A 21,296-nucleotide genomic window follows, 5' to 3' on the forward strand; every position below is an offset into this window, starting at 1 on the left:
CGAGATCATCGACTTGGGTTCTGCTTCCGAGTAGATGATCTATTAGTTTTTATTATTATATGTTGTACTTTTAATATCATCTACTAATTGTTTCATGTATATATATGTAAGTAGTTTCAACTAATATAAATGAAATGGCCATCTTTTGTATGTCTTTTTTGTCAATCTATACGAAATGAGTCGCCCTACTGGACGGACAATCCGACCCAAACGGACTACGGCACTTTTCTGTCCTGCCCGCGAACCAAACAAACCAAAACGGTCACAAAATATAGTCCATTTTAAATCCTGAACTTGTAGAACTTGTCCGAATCAAATCATAATCTTCTAATCCTGTGTTTTCTTAACCTATCTAATCCCGATCAATTAAAACCTTAGCTCCAGAATACATGTTTGGCTTGGACGGGACAACGAGGTGTCACGGTATTTTGTGAGCCAGCAATGCATGTGGTTCCACCTGTTCATTCCGAATCTGTCCTACTTCATCCCCCAGCCCAGGATGCGGGCACGCAGCGCCGCCGACGAGCACATGTCACTGCGAAGCCTCGTGCACATGCAGCAGCTCCTGTCAGCCGATTCCCCGCACGCGTCACCGAGGAGCACCATCGAGCCGCGGTGGCGCAGCCTCCACGGAGAAGGCGAGTGGGCTGGCCGCTGGCCTCCCTGACCCACTCGATTCTGACCTCGGCCGCGCGCGAGCTCCTCCGCTACGGTGATTTCGTGCAGGCGGGTGGACGCCGAGAGGAAGTTTGCCTAGTGAGACATACAAAACCGAGCTCGATCACCGGCTGAGCATCCAGCCAAGCCATGTAGCGTTTTCCTCCTTTGAGTTCCCATTCTGTTCTTGCAGTGCCATGAAGGGGATTTGCCAACAATCTAAGCTAAAGTAGAACAGCCACGGTCTGCATAATAAGATGTAGCACAACCACCTAATCACTAACGTGCAAAATTTGCCAACAATCTAAGCTAAAGAAGAACAACACGATACTAAATTGGATCTGCAGAAATGGTACCGGCGACATCGGCACCCAGCGGAGGAGAAGCTCTGCCGACGGCAGCTTTGGGCAACCGGTGGAAGCTGTGACCCTAGCTGCCTCGAGATTCACTGTGACAAACATGTGGACGACAATATAGCAGTCCGGAACCAGAAGCATTGCTCACAAAATGACAAAAAAATTTGAATTCTAATTGTCCGGGTGTATTGTGGCGATTCTTTTCAGTACTGTATCTAGAAATTCCCGTCGATTCCTCATTGGCACCTTTTTGAACACAACTGATGCATTCCAAAATAACTCTGATTCTAACATCTTTCCCCTTGGCCATGAACCTCCTTTTCTTTTTGGTTGGATTGAATTAACTTAATTCTTCTACTTATTTATTCTTTTATTTTTCTATTTTGAATCCGAAGAATAAGAATAAAATCCATTAGAATATAATTTTTTTGAAATTTTTAAATTAAGTAATAAAAAATAGAGAAATAATTAAAGAATACAATCCTTGTCGAATTAGCAAAGATTTTGTTTCGAAATCCTTTCATTTAATTAGTCAGCCGGGCATTTTTATATGCTCTGATTTCTTTGGATATCGCTTTTAATTGAATTTCCGTTTTCCAAAATGGGATTTACCAAAGCCAAACAGACATTTTCGGGTTAAGGTTTTAATTGATCGAGATTAAATAAGTCGGGAAAAAAAACCCAAGATTATAAAGTTAAGGTTTGATTTTGACAAACCTTACAATTTTAAGGTTTAAAATGAACTTTTCTCGAACAAAAACCATGAAAATCCGTGCAGTCACCAGGTCTATGTGCGGAGAGTGAGACCGTGGGACATCGAAATTGCGGATCATCTGGTAATCTATAGCTGTTGGCGAAAATGCGCGTCTTATTTCTCTGCCCGTGCCGTGCATCTATAATGTCACCGACACGCTCCTCTCGCGCCGCCGCCGCCGACTCCTAGTTTCCAGCGATCTACCGATGGCGAGACCGGCGGCGAAGGCGCTGCCGTCGAAGCACCTGGTGGCGCTTGCCGTCGTCGCCATCCTCGGCCTCGTCCTCGTCGCCGACTTCCTCTGGGCCTCCTCCCGTTCCGCTGCGTCCGCCATCTGGTCCTCGAGGCTCGATCTCTCCACTGGCCCCACGGGGTCGCTGCCGCACCCCGCAAAGAAGGTGACTCCCCCAGTCTGAAACCTGGTGCTTAGGGATTTCGTGATGCTGTCTTGCTCCTGCTGCCTTCAATTGTTCTGTGGCTGCTCTGGTAGTGTCGGGGTCTGCTATTAGTGAGTTCTGATGGGATAGGTTATATACTTCTACGCTCTGATCGGAAGAATAGAAACTAGAAATCCATTTGCTGCCCAGCGTGTACTGCCTTGATGGTTTGGCTATTAACTGTTCCTCAACTTATGCAGTTCGCCTTATCAGTTATTGTACTTGATAGTCAGGTATAAACTTTGATAATAGAATATGATTTGCTTCTTGTGCCAACATAGATACTTCAAGTCTCAACTATTAAACCATGTTGCTTGGATATAACGGACATTAGTGAAGTTTTGACAAAATTAACTGCTGACCAAGGCAATGTTGGGACACATTCACTTGTAGGACATTGGTGATTTTGTAATTTGTTGGAAGTTAACTTCCAACTCCAAAGCAGTTATAATTTATACTGTAGTGACATCCATGAGTAGTTGTCACTATGGTCTGTAACTTGGATTTTAAGTTCATTTGTTTGTATCATCATTAGTATGCTACAATGGTTTCATTCAGAATTAGTCATGTTATACTTCTTGTGTACAGGAAACGGTGGAAAATTCGTCAACAGGGTTCATGGACATAAATGCCACTTTTGCGGATTTACCAGCACCAGAATTAGAATGGGAGGAGATGGCTGAAGCGCCTGTGCCACGTTTGGATGGTGCTGCTATACAGATTAAGAATCTCTTATATGTGTTTGCTGGATATGGCACCATTAACTATGTGAGGAAAATTGCCTGATCTTTATTCATTTTGTAGGTTTACCTTTTTTTTTCTTAATTTATAAGATCTGATGCTTGCTGAAGAATAACATACATATCACATGTCAATACTTGAGGAGCATTCATCCAGTCTTGCATGAATTCTTTTCTATTTTCTATTTTGTAAGCCATGACAGAGAAGTACAACTTGCCTTTGGATAACTCAAGTTGGCTACCTCTACTGTTTTAACTAGAAGTTGAACTTGCATAAAGCTCCTGAAGTTATGGAAGAATAAAATCTGCACTCTATGCTGTTGTGTGAGTATCTGAGCGATTGCACCCATCTTAAACTATACTTATAAAATGAATGAACATTATGCAAGTTCAAGCATGATCTTGTTTCCACTGTTCAGTTCAAGCATGATATTCCTTACCATAACAAAGTTGAAGTACCTGTCTTGTGTAATTTTATAGCATGCCCCCGTTACAAATAGCACCAGTAAGTTTTGCTGGAGTGTCGAGTATATTTAGGTAGATTGCACTGCAAGATTCCTCAGTTATTCTATATTACAGCAAGTTACTGGAGTGTCATGGTATTTTCTTCATTGCAGAACAGCTGAGGTCTACTATAAGTTATTTCCATATTACAGCAAGTTACCTTTGAAACCTTTGAATGTTTTCAATTTATAGGTGCATTCTCATGTGGATATTTTCAATTTCTCGGATAATACATGGGGAGGAAAGTTTGCTATGCCAAAGGACATGGCTCATTCACATCTGGGGATGGTTACAGATGGAAGATTTATCTATGTAGTAACTGGGCAATATGGTCCGCAATGTAGGGGACCTACAGCTCGGAATTTCGTATTGGACACTGAAAGAAAAGAATGGCATGATTTGCCTCCTTTGCCAGTTCCTAGGTACATGTCTATTATCATTTTTTTTCACTTTGATTTAGGCGCATCAGTTTTGTACTTGTACTTGTATGGACCTATACCCCCATTAATTTAAACACTATCTTTAAAGTTTGAAGATTTGGCATGTAGAAGGCTTTTTTTCACCCTTTTTTTCTAAATATTTTGTACAGGTATGCTCCAGCCACACAACTTTGGAGAGGGAGGCTTCATGTGATGGGTGGCAGCAAGGAGGATAGGCATGAACCTGGACTTGAACATTGGAGCCTCGCAGTGAAGGATGGGAAAGCGTTGGAGCAAGAATGGAGAAGCGAGATACCAATCCCACGTGGCGGTCCACATAGGTCTGTTACTTCACCCTCCCATGACATCTATTGTTGGAAAAAAAAAGTTGCTAGATGCCTATAGTATCTTGGACTCTTGGCATTTCACTGTCTGATGTATGCAAATTTTCTTGTGATCCAGGCAATAATTTTCTGTTAGGATAGTTAAATTTCAACTAGAATGAGGTCTGGTTTAGAAATCAAGCTGCACAGTATAGAAAGTTGAAGATGGTTTATGTAACACACTTCCTCTTTTGCATCAGGGCCTGTGTTGTTGCTAATGATAAGCTTCTTGTTATTGGTGGTCAAGAAGGCGATTTCATGGCCAAACCTGGATCACCTATATTTAAATGTGTTCGAAGAAGTGAGGTATGTTGATAAGTTGATCAATCAGTATAAATGATAATCACTATGTATATGTTACTACTCCCTCCTATCCATCATAAGTGTCTTCGATTTAGTGCAAAGTTAAACCCAAAGTTAGTATAACTTGGTACTAAATCCAAGACACTTATTGTGGATCGGAGGGAGTACATTTTTCTATAAACTTGGTCAAACTTTAAGAAGTTTAACTTAGGACAAAGCTAGAACATCTTATATTTAGGAACAGAGGTAGTCGTACGTAGGAAGTTGTGCATTTGAAAAATCAACTTAGATCAGTTAATTGCAGTAGTTACGCATATTAACCATATGTCTTGCATGACTGTGTTAAATGGGCAATCGGAGAGTGGTCATTGTTACCATTGGTTAGCAGAGTCTGATTTCAGGGATAAGCAGCACAGCCACCTACTGGACTGCAGCCTTGATAAAGAAGACACACCTGTTTAGTTCATCGATGTTTGTACTAGATCGCTAAATACTCTTACAGCCTATGTAATACATACTTACTGAAATTCATGCTTTTTTGCGAATTACTGGAATTCATGCTGGGGACTTATTTGACACAAAATTTTCTTAGATGGAACAGTATATATTCCATTAACTGATACGACTAGCAAAATCACTGCCTACCAATAAAGTAAAAGGCTAGGGGGACTGTCCGGCCGTACGGCTGGGGACTTGTGACCTTACCTCGCACATGCGCGGCCAAAGCGTCCGCGACACTATTACAAGTCCCGGAGCAATACATGAACTGAATAGAACTAAAGTTCATAGCAAAAGCTTTGATCTCCCAGAACATCACACCGTTCAGACTTCTGTCTTGGTCACACAGCTGTTGAGGGCATGCACTAGCAGAATTGAGTTAGTTCACCATGACCCGGGTCATTCCCCACATGTGAGCGAGCTACATGGAGGTTTTGAAGACTTGGTTTGGCTTCTGTGTGTAAAGGGTCTTGGATATATTGCTAGGGTCTTTGTGAAATGTTTTATCTTCTAGTCATATTGTTTCCTTGCAGAAAAATTCACATTCCTGCTCTTCTGTTGATCTCCTGCCTGTGCAGATAGTGTACAGCGATGTATACATGCTTGATGATGGAATGAAATGGAAGGAACTTCCACCTATGCCAAAGCCAGATTCACATATAGAGTTTGCTTGGACAAATGTCAATAATTCTCTAATCATTGCTGGAGGAACCACAGAAAAGCACCCAATAAATAAAAGAATGACCTTGGTTGGTGAAGTATTTCGGTTCAATTTGGAAACACTGGTACACACCATTCCTTGCACCTTTTTTTAAAGCAAATAGTTCATGAAAGGAGGGCAAGTTGGGGAAATATTGCATTAGGCATTACCAATCAACATCCTGTTGCTTGCCATGTGGTGTTTTCTACTACTGACAGATAGGGACTGAAATACTGTTAAAGCTTTCTATCATTCGAATTTCTGTTGATAGATAGTATGGGGCTAACAAAATCTTATATATCTAGCATAGTAAATTAGTAAATGGGAAAAGTGATGAAAGGGGAATCTTAAAAAAAATGCATTCATAAATCATTACTGGCCTGGGCTTTTTATTGTTATACTACTGAAACTCCATCTGCGTACAGGAGTGGAGTGTGATCGGGCGGTTACCTTTCCGAATCAAGACCACTTTGGTAGGATACTGGGATGGCTGGCTGTATTTCACTTCTGGGCAACGAGACAAGGGCCCAAAAAATCCATCTCCTAAAAAGGTTGTCGGGTGCATGTGGAGAACTAAGTTGCACCTGTGATTTCCTTTTAAAGGAAAAAACTGATGCAACTTAGGGCATTCTTTATGCATTCTTTTGGTGTATAACCGTTTCATTCCCCCTTGTGGGCGAGTCGTTTACTGTCATACAAACTGGCTATGTGGTGCACTATCACATCGTACCACCAGTCTGTTGTATGCTTCATCTTTTTTCTGTACACCATAGAATAGACCACCTTAACACAGTTTTGTACAGAGGATTGATTGCTCTAAAGAGTTATTAATGTAATCCTGTAGGATGTAACGTGTACATTCACTGTTGTTTTTCTGCATGTTCTAACTCCTGCATAGCAATCATCTTTTTCCTGTACACCATAGAATAGACCACCTTAACACAATTTTGTACAGAGGATTGATTGCTCTAAAGAGTTATTAATGTAATCCTGTAGGATGTAGCATGTACATTCACTGTTGTTTTTCTGTATGTTCTTACTCCTGCATAGCAATACTGTACTAACAACAGGTTTTGAAGCATTCTTACTGTTCCTTGCAAACTGTTTTACATCTGAAAACCATAAGCAGTATCTATTTCTCTCAAGTCTCAAGTTTGCGGTAGCCTCTTAACTGAGTGGATTTCCGTCCAGTATTTATATCTCTGAAGCATCAACTATTCGACTTCATCCTGAGATGTTCTTACAGTTGACTTCAGCTCTCTGTCTCAACTTGCCCGATCACGCTTACGCCTCTCACATGCTTTCTGTGAATGGCATGCGTTATTCCCTGACACCTGCTGCTTTATACCCGTGTGGTTGACTTTCATGAAGTGGCTGGATGGTTCCTGTCATTGTGATGATCAACAAATATACTCCCTGTTCTTCTTTTGGAAGTCGTGATTCACATAAAATTCTAGCTTGTGCCGTAAATTTTTATGACTCGTTGCTGTTGATGATCAAAGGAAGCCATTCCCATGAGCTGAGTATTTGCAGAGGACGATGGGCCATAGCTATTAGCAAAGCAAAGCGCGTATCCAGGGGACAGCTAGTGTGCCCTTCCTGGTTTTCTGCCATTTCGCTCTCGCTAAATGCCTTTTGTTTTGATATGTCTAAGCAAGTAAGCATCCCAGGCTCCCAGCATCCAACGTTTCAGTAAAAAGGCTTTCTGATTAGAAAGAAAGTGAATCATGTGGGGAAGCGTTTCCGTAATTTTTTGGGAGCGGCGTTTTGGCTCCTAGAGCAAGTCCAGCAGTCCCTTTATACCCTCCCCGATCCGATTTTTAGGGGGAAAATGGACAAAACAGCTCTCCAGCGGTTCCCCTATTCCTTCCCCAAAAAATCTGCGTCCCCAATTCGCCTCTCCTTCTCCCCTACAAATCGGGGCGCCCGAGCCCTTCCCTATCCGCGCGAGGGAGCTACCGCTGGCTTCCTCCCACCACCACGCGGATCCGGCGCCAAAAGAAGCTGGCGACGATGACGAGCTTTGGCCGGGACAGAGCTTCGAGGTGGGGCGGCTCCAGTTGGCGGGGATTCGATTCGAGGGCGGCAGAAGATTCCCGGCAGCGGCGCTGTGCTCCTGGACTTGGCGGCTGGGTCAGAGGAGGTTGGGAAGCAGCTGTCGACGACGGCGAGCGGCCGGCGGCATGGAGCTCCGATGCGGGGGGAGCTTGGGGGCACGGGGCACCAAGGCGAATGCGGCGGGAGCTTCGTGGAAGCGCCACGGTTCTTCTGGAGGTGGAGGTGAGGCATGGGCGGGCTGGCTTGCCGGGATTTGGGGAGAAGGAGCAGGGGCGGCTGACAGCTCGGTGGGGAAGAAAGGAGGAAGCAGGGACGACTTGGTGGGGAAGAAATAGAGGGAAAGGGAGAAATCCAGCGCAAAAAAAAAGAAAAAGAAAATGGTAGTTGCACAAAATTCTTACTCCCTCAGTTTCATAATTCTCGTCTCATATTTGTCCAAATATGGATGTATCTATTCCTAAAAGGTGTCTAGATGCTTGTAATATTTCGACAATAATTATGGAACGGAGCTTTTTAGTAATAGATACATCCATTTTTGGACAAATTTGAGACAAGGATTATGGAACGGAGGTAGTAGTAAAATATAGGTTAGGAGAGATCTTTTAGGGGAACTGCTGGAGTTGGTAATTTTTAGGGGACAATATTTTTAGGAGATATAGGAGAGATATTTTAGGAGAACTGCTGGACTTGTCCTTAGGAACTCATAATTTGGGAGAATAATAAAATTCGTAACATGATTAGAAATGTCAAAAAAAAAACCTGAAATTTTGTTATTGTGTCTGAGTAAATTTTCATCATGAGAAGATAGGAGAATGTTCTTCTGGGTCAATCTTCCACCTAATAACTAGCCAAAAGAAAGCAGTACCCTCGGAGAAGCGCATGCATCGAGCGGCAGTAAAAACATCTCCAACGGACATTTGGGATAGCTTCGAAAAATATCATTGGAGATGCTCTAATCTCGCTCTTTCAACCATGTCCATCCCTGCCCTGCCGTAGTGCCGTGCCATTCAGGGATGCACTCTTGTCTGGACTCCGGGTGTCTTTTCCCTTGGAACGGTGAAAGCTCGTGCTTGTACTTGGACCAGAGCAATGAGGTGCACATGCGCGAGGACTCTGACCCGCCGGTCATCGTCCATCTCCTGTGTGACCTGCTGAGAAGTGAGAACAGCTTCCCCACCCCTTCACATGAGAAGGGTAAAATGGTGATATATGCTATGTTTTCACGTGTGACCACCACGTTGATGTGGACGGTGAATCGGTGACGCATGCGTGCTCGCATAACCCCATGCAAGAGTTCAGACCAACATCCCGGGCATCCCTGTAGGTTGTGTTTGGATTTTTCGAAATTCAAACCATAGGCAGGGGCTTGATACACCGAGTGAAGAAGCTTCTCCGGTCCACGGTAGAGCCGCTATGTCTCTCTCTAAAGCAAAGAAAATTCGTTCCAGAGAATTTTTAGTCTCAAAGAAATTTCTTTTGGAGCGGTAGTGTTTTAGGTTCTTAACCTTCACGTTTGTGTAGGAAATTTTCCAAGTAGAAGCTTCGTCGCAACGGATTTGACGTGGACTAGCCACGTACGATGAACTATTCTTTGGATCGATTTGGAGGGTGCGTGAAGCCGTCCTAATCTGTATTTCCTAATCATTCGTGCGTGTGTTTCCGGGAAGGAATAATCAATTTCATGCTCCGTGAAGCCGTCCTAATCTGTACTTTCCTAATCCAGATTTCATGCCGATGAGTGTCCGATACCACATAAAGTGGTCAAGCACCTGTTCCTTGTATTACCATGCTGGCACGCTCGATCCCGCCATGGCGTAGTGTAGCGAAGCTCCTCGCTATATCTGTGCCGAACTTTGCCCATCAAACAAATAAAGGTCGTATTTGTGACAACGATGATATGTATTCGATCAGTTGCTTTTCTGAGATAACAATGACATTAGCTCTATGTTAACAAGAAATGATCTCTTCACAAAAGGATAAGACAAAGATAAGACATATTTCTCTTAAGATTTATTTAATTAATTTTGATTGTCTAAGCATTAAATTTATGATATGTTTATGCCACTAAGAGGTAACTTATTGTACAACGTGCTTTGTTGCCTTTTCTAAAGAGGTAATTGCACCAATCAGTGGCGGAGCAACGAGGAAATTCATGGGCGGGCCAGGTCAAAAGAAAAACACAAAATTTTGTTCTTAATTCCCCCTACAAAAAATTGTTCTTAATGATGTGACTTCACTAAATATTTCTCATTCTTCGAATCTTATGTTCTCATTGGCTACATATCAGCAATACATACATAGGAGTATAATATTACTAGTTATATCAAAAAATGCTACTCCCTCCGATTCATATTACTTGTCGAAATATTACATGTATCTAGACGCTTTTTAAACATAGATACATCCATATCTTGGCAAATTTGAGACAAGTAATATGAATCGGAGGGAGTACCTATATAGAGAAATTGGGGCAAGAAAGAAAAATATATGCTACGAAATTGACAAATTGCATACTAGGAATTTAGGGAAAGCAAGAAAAATACATGTATAGAGAAATTTGGGAAAAGGAGGGGCGCAGGGCTGCAGGCGCGGCGAGGCGATGCAGGCCAGTGGGCGAGCAGCAGCAAGCACGCAGTGTGCGGTGCAGACCTGGGCCCTGGCTATGGCTTCCGTTCGTTGTCCTCGAGCGCGCAAGGATGCGGGAGAGTGGTGACTCCAGGCAGAGGCAGGCAGGCACCGTAAAAGACTTCTGTGAATGCTAGGCTGGGCCAAGATTAGTAGTAGTAACTTTTAAAAAAAAAATCTTGGGCGGGCCATGGCCCAGTTTGGCCCCAAGGTAGCTCCGCCAGTGGCACCAATAGTCCAACAACTTGAGAGGCGGAAGCATTTTAGTCCAACAAGTTGTAAAGTGAGGAAAACTAGTCCTAAAAGTTGAGATTCGGGAGCATTTCAGTCCAATTAGTCCGAATGGACACGCGGCAGCAACATGCAGCCCGTGGAAATTTCGCAAAAAGTCCCTCGGACTGAAACAATATGTACAATTAATCACCTCTTAATAATTCCCAACAAAAATCGATCAATCGATTAATCAATCAATCAGTGGAAATTTCACAAAAGAAAAAGAACCTCGGGCTGCGCGCGGACAATGCGGCCCGTGGCGAGATCGGCGTGCGTCTCGCAACGCTTGAGGAGGGAGGTGAAGCGGCGGAGCACGGGGCCGGAACCGGACGCGGGTGAGGACACGGACATGGCGGCGAAGGCGGCGAGCGCGTCCCGCAGGTCGGAGCGCGTGTGGTGGTCGTCGGATGCGGCATGCGTGGTGGTCAAAGACGGGAACGAGGAGCTCGCGACCGAACACAACATTTTAAATGATCGTAGGGGGTTTTCAGCAAAAAAAAACACAAACGGTTGGCGTGTCAACGCCAGATTGGTTTGGACCTCTAAGCAATCCGAATCATAACTTTTAGGACTAATTTTTCTCACTTTGCAACTTGTTGGACTAAAATGCTCCCAATTCTCAAGTTGTTGGGCTACTGGTGCAATTACCTCTTTTCTAAATGACGTAGAACACACATAGGATAGAACAGTCTTATCAATCATTGTACATACCCTAATGTTAAGAAGAAAAAGTCTGTGAATAGTTTGATCTATGATACCAAACCAAAAAATAGTATACCTTTTTAGGATTCATTTACGATTTCATAGAAAATATATCCATCCATTCTGAGCTATAGGATGCCTAATTAGGTACTACTCTCTCCGTTCCGATATAGGGCCCCCACGCATCCCTAGGTTAAATATCTAACTAATGTAACATGAGTTTTATATCACAAAAATTATACGATTTAGAAATTTCAGATGTTCTATTTTTTATTGGTATAATTTTTGTCATATAAACATTATGTTACGTTACTTAAATCTTCAACCTAGGGATGTCTTGGGGGCCCTTATACCGGAACGGAGGGAGTACTTTAAAAATATTAAATTTTATTTTCTAAATTCATTCTGTCTTAGGAATAAGCAAGTATTAATTGCATGTACTATTTGATTTTGGTTCCCATGTCTCTCCAAGTGAGGGTCTCTTGCATGTTTATCTTAGGCATTTTAATGACGTGGTACATAATTAATGAGGAAACCGTATCTTATGCAAGCGACTGTCCTTTCACACAAATCAACACAAAAATATTAAATCTCTGTCACAAATTTATTAAATAATTGCTATTTTAGATATAATACTAAGAGACAATGTATTGAGGATATGGTCTTATATCATTTATTGTGGGCTAATATAATTTGGAGATGCCTGAGAGGAACCAATGAATGCATGAACATAATAGCATACATGTATGTTCCATTCATAATTAGTATAGCATTTAACTAGACAATTTTTTTTTGGACTACTTATGTGTTACTTCCTCCGATTCTAAATTGTTGTCATTGTTTTAGTTCAAATTTGTACTAAAATAAGGACAAAAATTTAGAATCGGAGGAATACTGTAACATCACACAGATCAAGACAAGATGAGCGTATAACATATTAAATGACACAATGCAAGGCAGATGAAGTAATAACTTAGACGAATAACATGTGCATGTTACCGGTCTAAGTATGTTGCAAGCAGAAACCTAATTAGTTACCAAGAACGAAAATCTCGGCTTTAGAGAAATGAAAATTTGAGAAAATTACACTAACAATCACCGCACTTGGCATTTGGACGCGATTTATAGATCCTTTCAAAGATTTACAAATTAATGAACTGTAAACTGTGCTCGGTGCCAAGTCCAGCGACTGACGGCGCAATGTTTTCCTTGCACCTGGATAAAACGTTGCCGAGCCGCCGTCTGTGGCCGGGGCACGGCCCAAAGCAAGCAAGGCTCCGCTGTTCCGTCCCAAATCTCGCCAACCTTTCCGCCTCCCCGTGTCTGTCTTCTTCCCCGCTCCTCCGAGTCCTTTTCCCATCCACCACCTCCGCAGAGCAGTCCAACCAAACAAACCCACCCCCACTAAACCGCGCACGATACTACGCATACGCGACACACCAGCAGCGCAGTAGACAGTAGTACAGCCCATCCACTCCGCCTTCCCCTTCCTTCCCCGCAGTCAGTCTCCCCCACCTGGTCAAACCACTCCCCTCTCTCGCCCAACCCCCCACCACCTCCAATCCATCCACCATGCCTCCCTCGCTCCTCCCCCTCCTCCTCCTGCTCGCCCTAGCCCTCCCCTTCCCGCCGGCCGCGCCGCAGCCGGCGCCGGGCTCGCCGTCGGAGCCCCGGGAGGACGACCTGCGGTGCCTCCGCGGCGTCAAGGACGGCCTCCAGGACCCGGATGGCCGCCTCGCGTCGTGGAACTTCCGGAACACCTCCGCGGGCGCGCTCTGCGACTACTCGGGCGTCACCTGCTGGAACCCGCAGGAGTCGCGCGTCATCACGCTCTCCCTCTCCGGCTTCGGCCTCCGGGGCCACGTCCCCTCCTCGCTCCAGTACTGCGGCTCCGCCAACACCTTCGACCTCTCCGGCAACGGCCTCGACGGCCCGATCCCGCCCGCGCTCTGCGACTGGATACCCTTCGTCGTCAGCCTCGACCTCTCCGGCAACAAGCTCTCCGGCCCGCTCCCCGCCGAGCTCGCCAACTGCCGCTTCCTTAACTCGCTCAAGCTCAGCGACAACGCCTTCACCGGCCAGATCCCCGCGTCTCTCGCGCGGCTCGACCGCCTCAAGTCGCTCGACCTCTCGTTGAACCAGCTCGAAGGCCAGATCCCGGCCCAGCTCGGCGCGACCTTCTCCAAGGAATCTTTCTCCGGGAATTCGGGCCTTTGTGGCCGCCCCGTGTCCTCGCGCTGCGGTCGCGGGCTTGGAGGCGCCGGCCTCGGCATCGTGATTGCTGCCGGGGTCTTCGGAGCCGCTGCTTCGTTGCTCCTCGCCTTCTTCTTCTGGCGATGCACCGGGAAGAGCAAGGGCGGTCGCCGCCGCCGCCAGAGCCGCGGAGTCAGCGAGTCGGGGGTTACCGCTGCGGAGGACGGAAGCTGGTGGGCGGAGCGGCTGCGGGCAGCACACAACCGGCTGGCTCCGGTGTCGCTGTTCCAGAAACCAATCGTCAAGGTCAAGCTTGCTGACCTGCTAGCAGCCACACAGGACTTCAGTACAGGCCATATCGTGGTGGCCGGGAGCTCACGCGCAGGGACGGCGTACCGAGCTGTGCTGCGCGACGGGTCTGCCCTGACGGTGAAGCGCTTGCACTCGTGCCCACTCTCGGAGAAAGCATTCCGGTCGGAGATGGGGAGGATCGGGCAGCTGCGGCACCCAAACATCGTGCCGCTGCTAGGGTTCTGTGTTGTCGAGGATGAGCGGCTACTGGTGTACAAGCATATGGAGAGCGGGGCTCTTTGCTCGGTGAGGAAGGAGCCAGGGGAGACATTGTTGGACTGGTCGACACGGCTCAGGATCGCTGTTGGGGCGTCACGGGGTCTTGCGTGGCTGCACCATGGCTTCCAGATGCCACAGATTCACCAGAACTTGAGCTCAAGCGCGGTGCTTCTCGATGAGGACTACGAGGCTCGGATCACAGATGTTGGCCTCACAAGGCTGGTCCGGATGGCACCAGGTGAGGGTGGTGATACAAGCCCCTTCCTGAATGGTGACTTTGGGGAGTTTGGGTATGTCGCGCCAGAGTATGCTAGCAATCCAGTTGGTACCATGAAGGGTGATACATATGCATTTGGGGTGATACTGCTTGAGCTCGTGAGCGGGCAGGAGGCTGCTACCGTGGCAAGTGATGTAGCGGGCGAAGGGTTCAAAGGGACATTGGTAGATTGGGTATATCAGCTGAAGAGCTCCGGCCGAATCACCGATGCCGTGGACAAGTCATTGAACGGGAAGGGCCATGATACAGAGATTGGTGAATTCTTGAAGGTAGCATTTCAGTGTATTTCGGCTCGTCCGAAGGAGAGGGTTTCAATGTACCGGGTTTATCATGCTCTGAAGAGTATTGGAACGGGCCGTGATGTCTCGGAGCAGTTCGACGAATTCCCACTGTCCTATAACAAGGATGATTCTGACACCATGTAGCTGATGATGATCGTGCATCGGATTGTGAACAATTTGGTCAGGCTTAATATGCTACTTGCATATTCCTGCCAATTAAATTGATCAAGGGCATGCCGAGCCAACCATGTCAACACCATAACTACTGCGGGGTGCTCAATTAAAAGATCATGGCACCATCTCATTTTGAGATAATCATGTAAGCTGTAAGATTAGTCTGTATTGTCTTTTTAAATTATTGCTAGTGCTTGTAGTATCTCCGTGGAACTGTAATTCTTGTTGTGTCTAAATCCTGATATCCCCCTTCTTGGAACAACTACCATGCTCTCCAGTCTCCAAAAGAAAATCAAATTGGCATTCAAAAAATTGATCATTTGCCAATTTATCTTAATTTTACAGGAATATTTCACTCTGTTATCTCCTACTCCTACGTCATTATTGGAGCACTGAGTTATATTCTGCTCCTGCATGGTCATTTTTAGTACTTTGTTCCTACATGCAGTTCATTCTGCAGCATGATATTTCATTTATCATCTTCTCATAATCTCATTGTGAATTTGCTCAAGGATAGTCTTCCATGTCTCATTCTCATACATGGGTGTGTTATACTGAACCCTCTAATAAGCTAGAACTTTCCAATTTTGATGCCAAAATCATGTTAAAAATATTTCCAAGCCGTGTCCTCTGTCCTGTACTTTTCCACCTTGGACCTGCTACTTGTGGTCTCTGCTAGTGCTATGTATTCTGACGATTAATAGGAGGTGCAATTATGTGGAAATGACATCGTCGACCTCACTTTTAATTTGGGTCTTTCATTTTCTTCTAACTGGACGGACGGTATCTCCGGTCTTATCTGGTTGTCTCACTTGTTATATCAATGGGAGGAGTACATACTTTTATTGATTTGAAGTCAGCTCTTTGTGACAAATAGCATTAATCAATCTCAGTGCACATGCCAGTTTACATCATTGTCACCATCACAGCACAATCCTAAATCTGACCTGTTCCTTTAGATAGCGAGTGTGATTCAGTCTCTTGACTACTAGTAGCAGAGAAAACTAAAATGCTGCGAAGTGACTCCACAATATTTTAACCATTTACCCTTGAGAATTGGAGTAATACGTAGGTGGAGCTGGACAAACACTTGTGTTTGAACCTTTGAGTCACGTGCTTAGCTGGCGGCTGCAGTTATTGTCTATACTAGCCTGTCCAGATTTGCATGTTGGGACATAGAAAGCGACAAATGACAGAGTTAAACTAGCTCCTCTGGCCGAAGTTTTGTGCGGGAATTGAACTACTTCCTGCGTTCAAAATGGGCGCTAGGCATTAACCATAATTTGCTGCCAGTCGGGTGATAAAGATAAGTAGATTTGTGCCAATGCCCGGTCTGGTTACTCCAAGTTAACATAGCTTGCTGCCCCAGCAAATCCGATCCGCGTATCCTCAGGCACTGACTGACCTTCCCATATCTCTGAACTGAAACACAGAGCCGGGCTACAGTTGCGATCTTCTTCTTTTGATATGGCGGCTCTTTGATATGGTTCTGTATACTGCCTAGAAGGCTGGAAATGCTTGACAGCTGGCACCTGCAGATCGTCTGCAATGATGGGCAACGACGTGGCCGTAGGATAGAGTATCAGCACTGGGCCTCCCTGGTCCCTGCCATATGATCGGGGGACCTTAGCCACCTAGGCGAGTCAGAAACAGAAGGATGGCGAAGAACCATGGTCTGATGGAGGTCTCGTGTTTGACTTGACTCCTTAAATGAGGCGTGATGAATTGAAGGCTCCAACGCCGCACACCAGTTAACTGGATGGAGAAGGAACCGTGCATAAATTCCAGTGTGGATCCATAGTCCCTGGAGCTATGGCCGTCGCGTGCGCTTGGGCTTAATTTGGGAAGCCAGATAAATGCCACTGCAACATTGCAAGTTCCCAAGATCTGCAGACGAACATGAAGGCGTATTTCAACCCCCTTGCAGGATCTTCACACGTCTCTCCTAACTTTGCCCGTCCGAAACGTTTCAGTTTATCTCGCGATTTTCGCACACGTACCGAGCTACGCTCTCTGCCCGAGTCTTCTTCATGGATGCAATTCCAAGTTGCCAACACGGCAGCGGAGACCTGGCTGTGTGATCTGTGAGAATATTCTTTTGGCAGGCCAGGCCAATTTACAGGACAGGACGATGGAGTGCAGATCCGGACACGACGAGCGCATCGGTCATCGACCGGTCGCTCGGGGGTGTCCCCGTCGTTGACTGACTTGGCGAGCTCCCCGTATCTAGGCTAAATAAAACAAGTCTGCGACAAAGACAGGATCCTGCCGGTTATTTGCCGCGTAGATTTTCGCAACCGTAGAAACGGCTTTGTACTATCAAAGTGACCTTTCGAAGGTTCCTGACGAGACTTTTAACCCAAAGCTTCCAGTTTCACACGGTTTGCAGAAAGTAAATTAGACGAGTCCTATGTATATGCAGATAGAAACGTAAGAAATTCTCTCGGGGTTCGCTGCCATTCTCGTAGACACAGGCATGGTTCATTTAGCAGGTCGCTCCGTACCGTACGTAAGCACTTCAGATCTCACTCGTGCTACATGGTTGCTTTGCTTGTTAGACAAACAATCGTACCACATGGCAATTAAGCTCATACTCTGTCTATCTGGATTTATGAAGTTTCTAGTTCAACGATTTAACTGACGAAATATTATGACAAAAAATGTCGCTAAAAATTTAATCACAAATCTAATGACATATTTTTGTGTGCAATATAATACATATTTAGTTGATCAGATGATCTACAAATAACGGCCTTGCCTGGAAGCTCTAGAATCATATATCTCCGTGAACATTTTACGAGGATACTGACACATTGTGCTAAGCTACCAAAAAAATGCAAAAACTCTTGAATACAATGGTGATAGATTAAATTGGTGGAACATTACAAACATGTCATTCGGTCATAGAAACTAGGAGTAGAGAATGGAAATCAACCGGCCATGTAGAGCATCAATCCACCACAGGTTATCCATCCCCAAAGGTTGTATCTCATAAAAAATGTCGTCCTACAAAATTTGTACTACTAACTTCGTATAAAACAACATTTTTGTATCGGAACTTCGTATAAAACGACACTTTTGTATCGGAGGGAGTATATGTGGAATGCAACGATTTTGCCGGTTGGCCGGATCAAATTTGTACTACTAACTTCGTATAAAACAACATTTTTGTATCGGAACTTCGTATAAAACGACACTTTTGTATCGGAGGGAGTATATGTGGAATGCAACGATTTTGCCGGTTGGCCGGATCACTCATGTTGCACCTCAGCCTCTTAGCTCGCGCCGTCGCCGCCTCTGGCGTCTCCGCCATAGCTGGTTCTTTCTAGTCTTCTGGCCTCTTGTCTTGCGCTGGCATGGATTCCTGTCGGAAATAAGTATGACCCCCCCGTTTCCGCAACAATTTCCAGATTAAATGGCCCAAGAACAAACCAACCAATCACGTTATGGGCCTTGAACGGAAAAACTTTGGTCTGCTCCCAATATTACACACCAGTAATTAGACACAAGCTGGAACTCAAAACAGATCAACGTTTCCAGATAACAGAGACTTAGCAGCCAAATAGAGCACAATCCAGAAACCTATGGTTATGCCTACAACCGTCATGTCAAATTGACTGAGCAATTGTAAAGTTCAGAAAGTACTTCTGTTCCTCGAGAGACGAGATTTTTTCTTCTACTGAGGAACTAGCATTGGGGGAAGTATTTTGAAGTTGCTCACAGAAAATCTCAAGCCTTAACAAAATAGTGAAAGCTCAGACAACATAGCGATAGGTCACATATTTTCCAGCAGTCTCGCTGGGCCGGGTGATCTTCACGACCTGTCCACGCTTCATGCCATAGTATCTTGCTATTGGATCTGTGATTTGAATCCGAGGGAGCTACATCAGAAGACAACACAAAATCATCAGAACAGAGAGCACCACTATAAGAAATTTCAGGGTAATATGTGTTCTCTTCATTAGCAGTTACGATTAGTACGGTCCAGCGTTTTTTTGAGAACGAGGTATGAAAACTTGATAAATGTAAGATACGACCAGTGCATGTCATGCAACCACTAGCAAGTGAAAGGGTAGCCAACCAGGATACTTGAACAATGCAGCTTCCTACTACCTTAGTATTATACCTCTTAAAACTTAATGTGCAGTGCAAGCAACCAAACAGCTACAGTGTAACTGATTTCAGAACAACAAATTGCTCAAATGAACATCAGGCCGGTACATTTGCATCGTTAACATTATCCAACAAAAATGTAAAATGGTAGAAAACATCCACCATGCAAATGACGGTTGATCACCCAGAGTCCCAGACCAGCTAATCTATGGGGATCACAATGCTCGTACATATAGGAACCACGCATATTAAATTTTGAAACCATCAATTTGTAAGCTGTAGAGTATCATCCTTCAAGTTCTAACAGAGCTTCTGAGGTGTCCATTTCTAGGCGCTAGCACCTGTGTCTCAGCATTCGAACAGTGCCATTGTTTGATTATAACAACCTATTACATCTCACCTTTGTCCAGATACATGATCAGTTTGCCATTCAAGCTGATTTTACACTGAATAATGTGGATTCCTAGTGTTCCTAATTTATGATTGGCCATAATTTTAGAACCAAAATGACTTAAAAGTAAAACAATCCAACATGACTCAACAGTTGTTTCCAGTTTACCAACAGTGTCATGCGCACATATGCACAAGGCAGGCAGACAGCCTGGATATCCAACCACATAAGGATATGGATCTTGTTGTTACAATCCTGGTAGTTAGGCAAGCCAGATCAGATAAAACTGCATCCTTAGTAAACCATAATTAGGGGATCCTGGTACTTGGGGTCTAACTAAACCCTGAGGCACATCATCTGCCTATTTGGCATATCAGCACGGAAAATCGCTGTTAAGTACCGCTCAGTCATCAAAACCGTCTGCCTAAACAACGTTAGGGGCTGAAGTGCTCCTGTAGGGATTAAGTGAGAGGGAAGTTTGTTTAGGGGATTATATAGCTTGCGAAAGTAGTTGAACTCTTTTTTCAAATTAATAAGATGTTTCAACCCAACACAACCAATTTCTAATATGCACATGTAGGTCTGCCATCTGCTAGAATACAAGGCCATGGTTTAACTGTATTTTTTCACAGGTGTGGTACATAAACCTTCTAATGGCTTGGAGAGCTTAAACATGCATGCATTTTTCATAACGCCATGCTTATATCGATTACAGTAGAATATAATGTCAGTGACAGTGCTATATCTGACCTGAGTTTCTTTCACGGTGTATTTCTCCAACAGTGTCTTCTTCTGCTCATGTGTCAGAAGAACATGCTCCGGAACAAGCTCATGATTCTTAATGTTTACAAGAAGCTCCCCTTCCTGCAGGACAGCACCACATTAAGCGTCAGTCATTGGTTCTTGCGGGGAGAGACACAGCCACAACCATAAGAGTATCAGGTAGAGAGAAAGGGATGTAGAGGGCGACCTGGAAGACCTCGAGGAAGAAACTCTTGGAGTTATCCTGCAGGACGTTGCGGGCGAATGCGCTCAGCGCTTGCTCCGCGACGATTATGCCGTTGGTGACATTCTCCTGCTTCATCTTGTCGGCATAGCCCCTGACCGTCTTGACGCCCGGCTTGGCCTCGCTCGGGAAGAAGACGTAGATCTGGAGGGGCATGGCGGACGTCGCCAATCAGAGAACTGACACCCCTACCATGGAAATCGCGGGGCGAATGGGTGAGGGGGGACGGGCGGACCTGTTCGTTGGGATTGTCCTTCTTGACGCGGTTGATGACGAGGTCCTCGCGGCGGACGGGGTCGCCGTAGCGGTCGATGAACTCGCGCATGGACAGCTCGATGTCGGCGTCCACCACCAGGTACCCGCGGTCCCGCAGCATCTCCATCACCGTGCGCCGGATGCGGAACAGCCGGCTCGTCTGTCCCTCCGACGACATCCCTCCTCGATCCCGCCGCCCCGCGCGGGTTTTCGCCTGCCTTTTTGGGGTGTAGGGGGGAGAAGCGGCGCCGGCGAGGAAGGCGGGAGAGCGTGGCGGCAGGTAGGGTTTTGGGGGATTTGGGAGAGGAGGTGGCACAACGGCGCCGAGTAATCAGGAAGCTTAGGCCGGAGCCGGACCCGAGTTTTGGATGGCTCTGTTTGGACGTCGGTTGTGCTGAGACTTGATTTGGGCCGGACAATGATCTGGGCTGGGCTTGCAAAGATTAGAAGAATGAGGTAAAATTGTGCCGTTATGCCGACCCCGTGCAAAGTACAGTAACTCATTCTGAACAAAAAACGTTTTTGTTTTTTTTAGGTAAAGAAAACGTTTTTGTTTCATTTATGGAAGGCTTTCAGATGATGTTTCTTTCATTTGCATCACGAACATAATGGATTATGGAACAGCTC

At 45.2% G+C, this 21,296-nt stretch overlaps 3 protein-coding genes and 1 long non-coding RNA gene across 4 annotated transcripts; 2 read left to right on the top strand and 2 right to left on the bottom strand.

Annotated features, from left to right (window-relative positions):
- Nucleotides 1-260: 260 nt before the first annotated feature.
- On the bottom strand, nt 261-1,623 carry LOC112269411. Its single transcript, XR_002961260.1, has 2 exons — nt 1,014-1,623; nt 261-902 (listed from the first exon to the last, which is right to left on the bottom strand). It is a non-coding gene; the product is annotated as an uncharacterized LOC112269411 (long non-coding RNA).
- Nucleotides 1,624-1,841: 218 nt separating this feature from the next.
- Nucleotides 1,842-6,778, top strand: LOC104585365 (kelch repeat-containing protein At3g27220). The gene is made up of 7 exons (XM_010241745.3): nt 1,842-2,165; nt 2,793-2,972; nt 3,641-3,870; nt 4,038-4,208; nt 4,451-4,556; nt 5,630-5,836; nt 6,177-6,778. Exons 1-7 carry the CDS (start codon nt 1,974-1,976, stop codon nt 6,339-6,341), a joined length of 1,251 nt encoding a protein of 416 aa, XP_010240047.1. The 5' UTR covers nt 1,842-1,973; the 3' UTR covers nt 6,342-6,778.
- A 6,031-nt stretch (nt 6,779-12,809) lies between these two features.
- LOC100830788 (probable inactive receptor kinase At1g27190) lies at nt 12,810-15,267 on the top strand. Its single transcript, XM_003579967.4, has one exon. The coding sequence runs from the start codon at nt 12,982-12,984 to the stop codon at nt 14,872-14,874; it is 1,893 nt and encodes a 630-aa protein (XP_003580015.1). The 5' UTR covers nt 12,810-12,981; the 3' UTR covers nt 14,875-15,267.
- A 3,065-nt stretch (nt 15,268-18,332) lies between these two features.
- LOC100831395 (DNA-directed RNA polymerases II and IV subunit 5A) lies at nt 18,333-21,013 on the bottom strand. Its single transcript, XM_003579969.4, has 4 exons — nt 20,650-21,013; nt 20,379-20,558; nt 20,159-20,272; nt 18,333-18,785 (listed from the first exon to the last, which is right to left on the bottom strand). Exons 1-4 carry the CDS (start codon nt 20,845-20,847, stop codon nt 18,660-18,662), a joined length of 618 nt encoding a protein of 205 aa, XP_003580017.1. The 5' UTR covers nt 20,848-21,013; the 3' UTR covers nt 18,333-18,659.
- Between the last annotated feature and the right edge of the window lie 283 nt (nt 21,014-21,296).

Source organism: Brachypodium distachyon, chromosome 5 (assembly GCF_000005505.3).
Source record: "Brachypodium distachyon strain Bd21 chromosome 5, Brachypodium_distachyon_v3.0, whole genome shotgun sequence".
NCBI lineage: Eukaryota > Viridiplantae > Streptophyta > Magnoliopsida > Poales > Poaceae > Brachypodium > Brachypodium distachyon.

What these genes read in the sequence shown, in the direction of transcription:
- LOC104585365 (XM_010241745.3), top strand. Translation starts at nt 1,974, where the DNA reads ATGGCGAGACCGGCGGCGAAGGCGCTGCCGTCGAAGCACCTGGTGGCG. An exon ending in CCTCCTTTGCCAGTTCCTAG is followed by an intron (nt 3,871 to 4,037) that starts GTACATGTCTAT and finishes TATTTTGTACAG; the next exon opens with GTATGCTCCAGCCACACAAC. An exon ending in GGTTCAATTTGGAAACACTG is followed by an intron (nt 5,837 to 6,176) that starts GTACACACCATT and finishes ATCTGCGTACAG; the next exon opens with GAGTGGAGTGTGATCGGGCG.
- LOC100831395 (XM_003579969.4), bottom strand. Translation starts at nt 20,847, where the DNA reads ATGTCGTCGGAGGGACAGACGAGCCGGCTGTTCCGCATCCGGCGCACG. An exon ending in AGGACAATCCCAACGAACAG is followed by an intron (nt 20,559 to 20,649) that starts GTCCGCCCGTCC and finishes ATGCCCCTCCAG; the next exon opens with ATCTACGTCTTCTTCCCGAG. An exon ending in TCTTCCTCGAGGTCTTCCAG is followed by an intron (nt 20,273 to 20,378) that starts GTCGCCCTCTAC and finishes GCTGTCCTGCAG; the next exon opens with GAAGGGGAGCTTCTTGTAAA.
- LOC100830788 (XM_003579967.4), top strand. Translation starts at nt 12,982, where the DNA reads ATGCCTCCCTCGCTCCTCCCCCTCCTCCTCCTGCTCGCCCTAGCCCTC.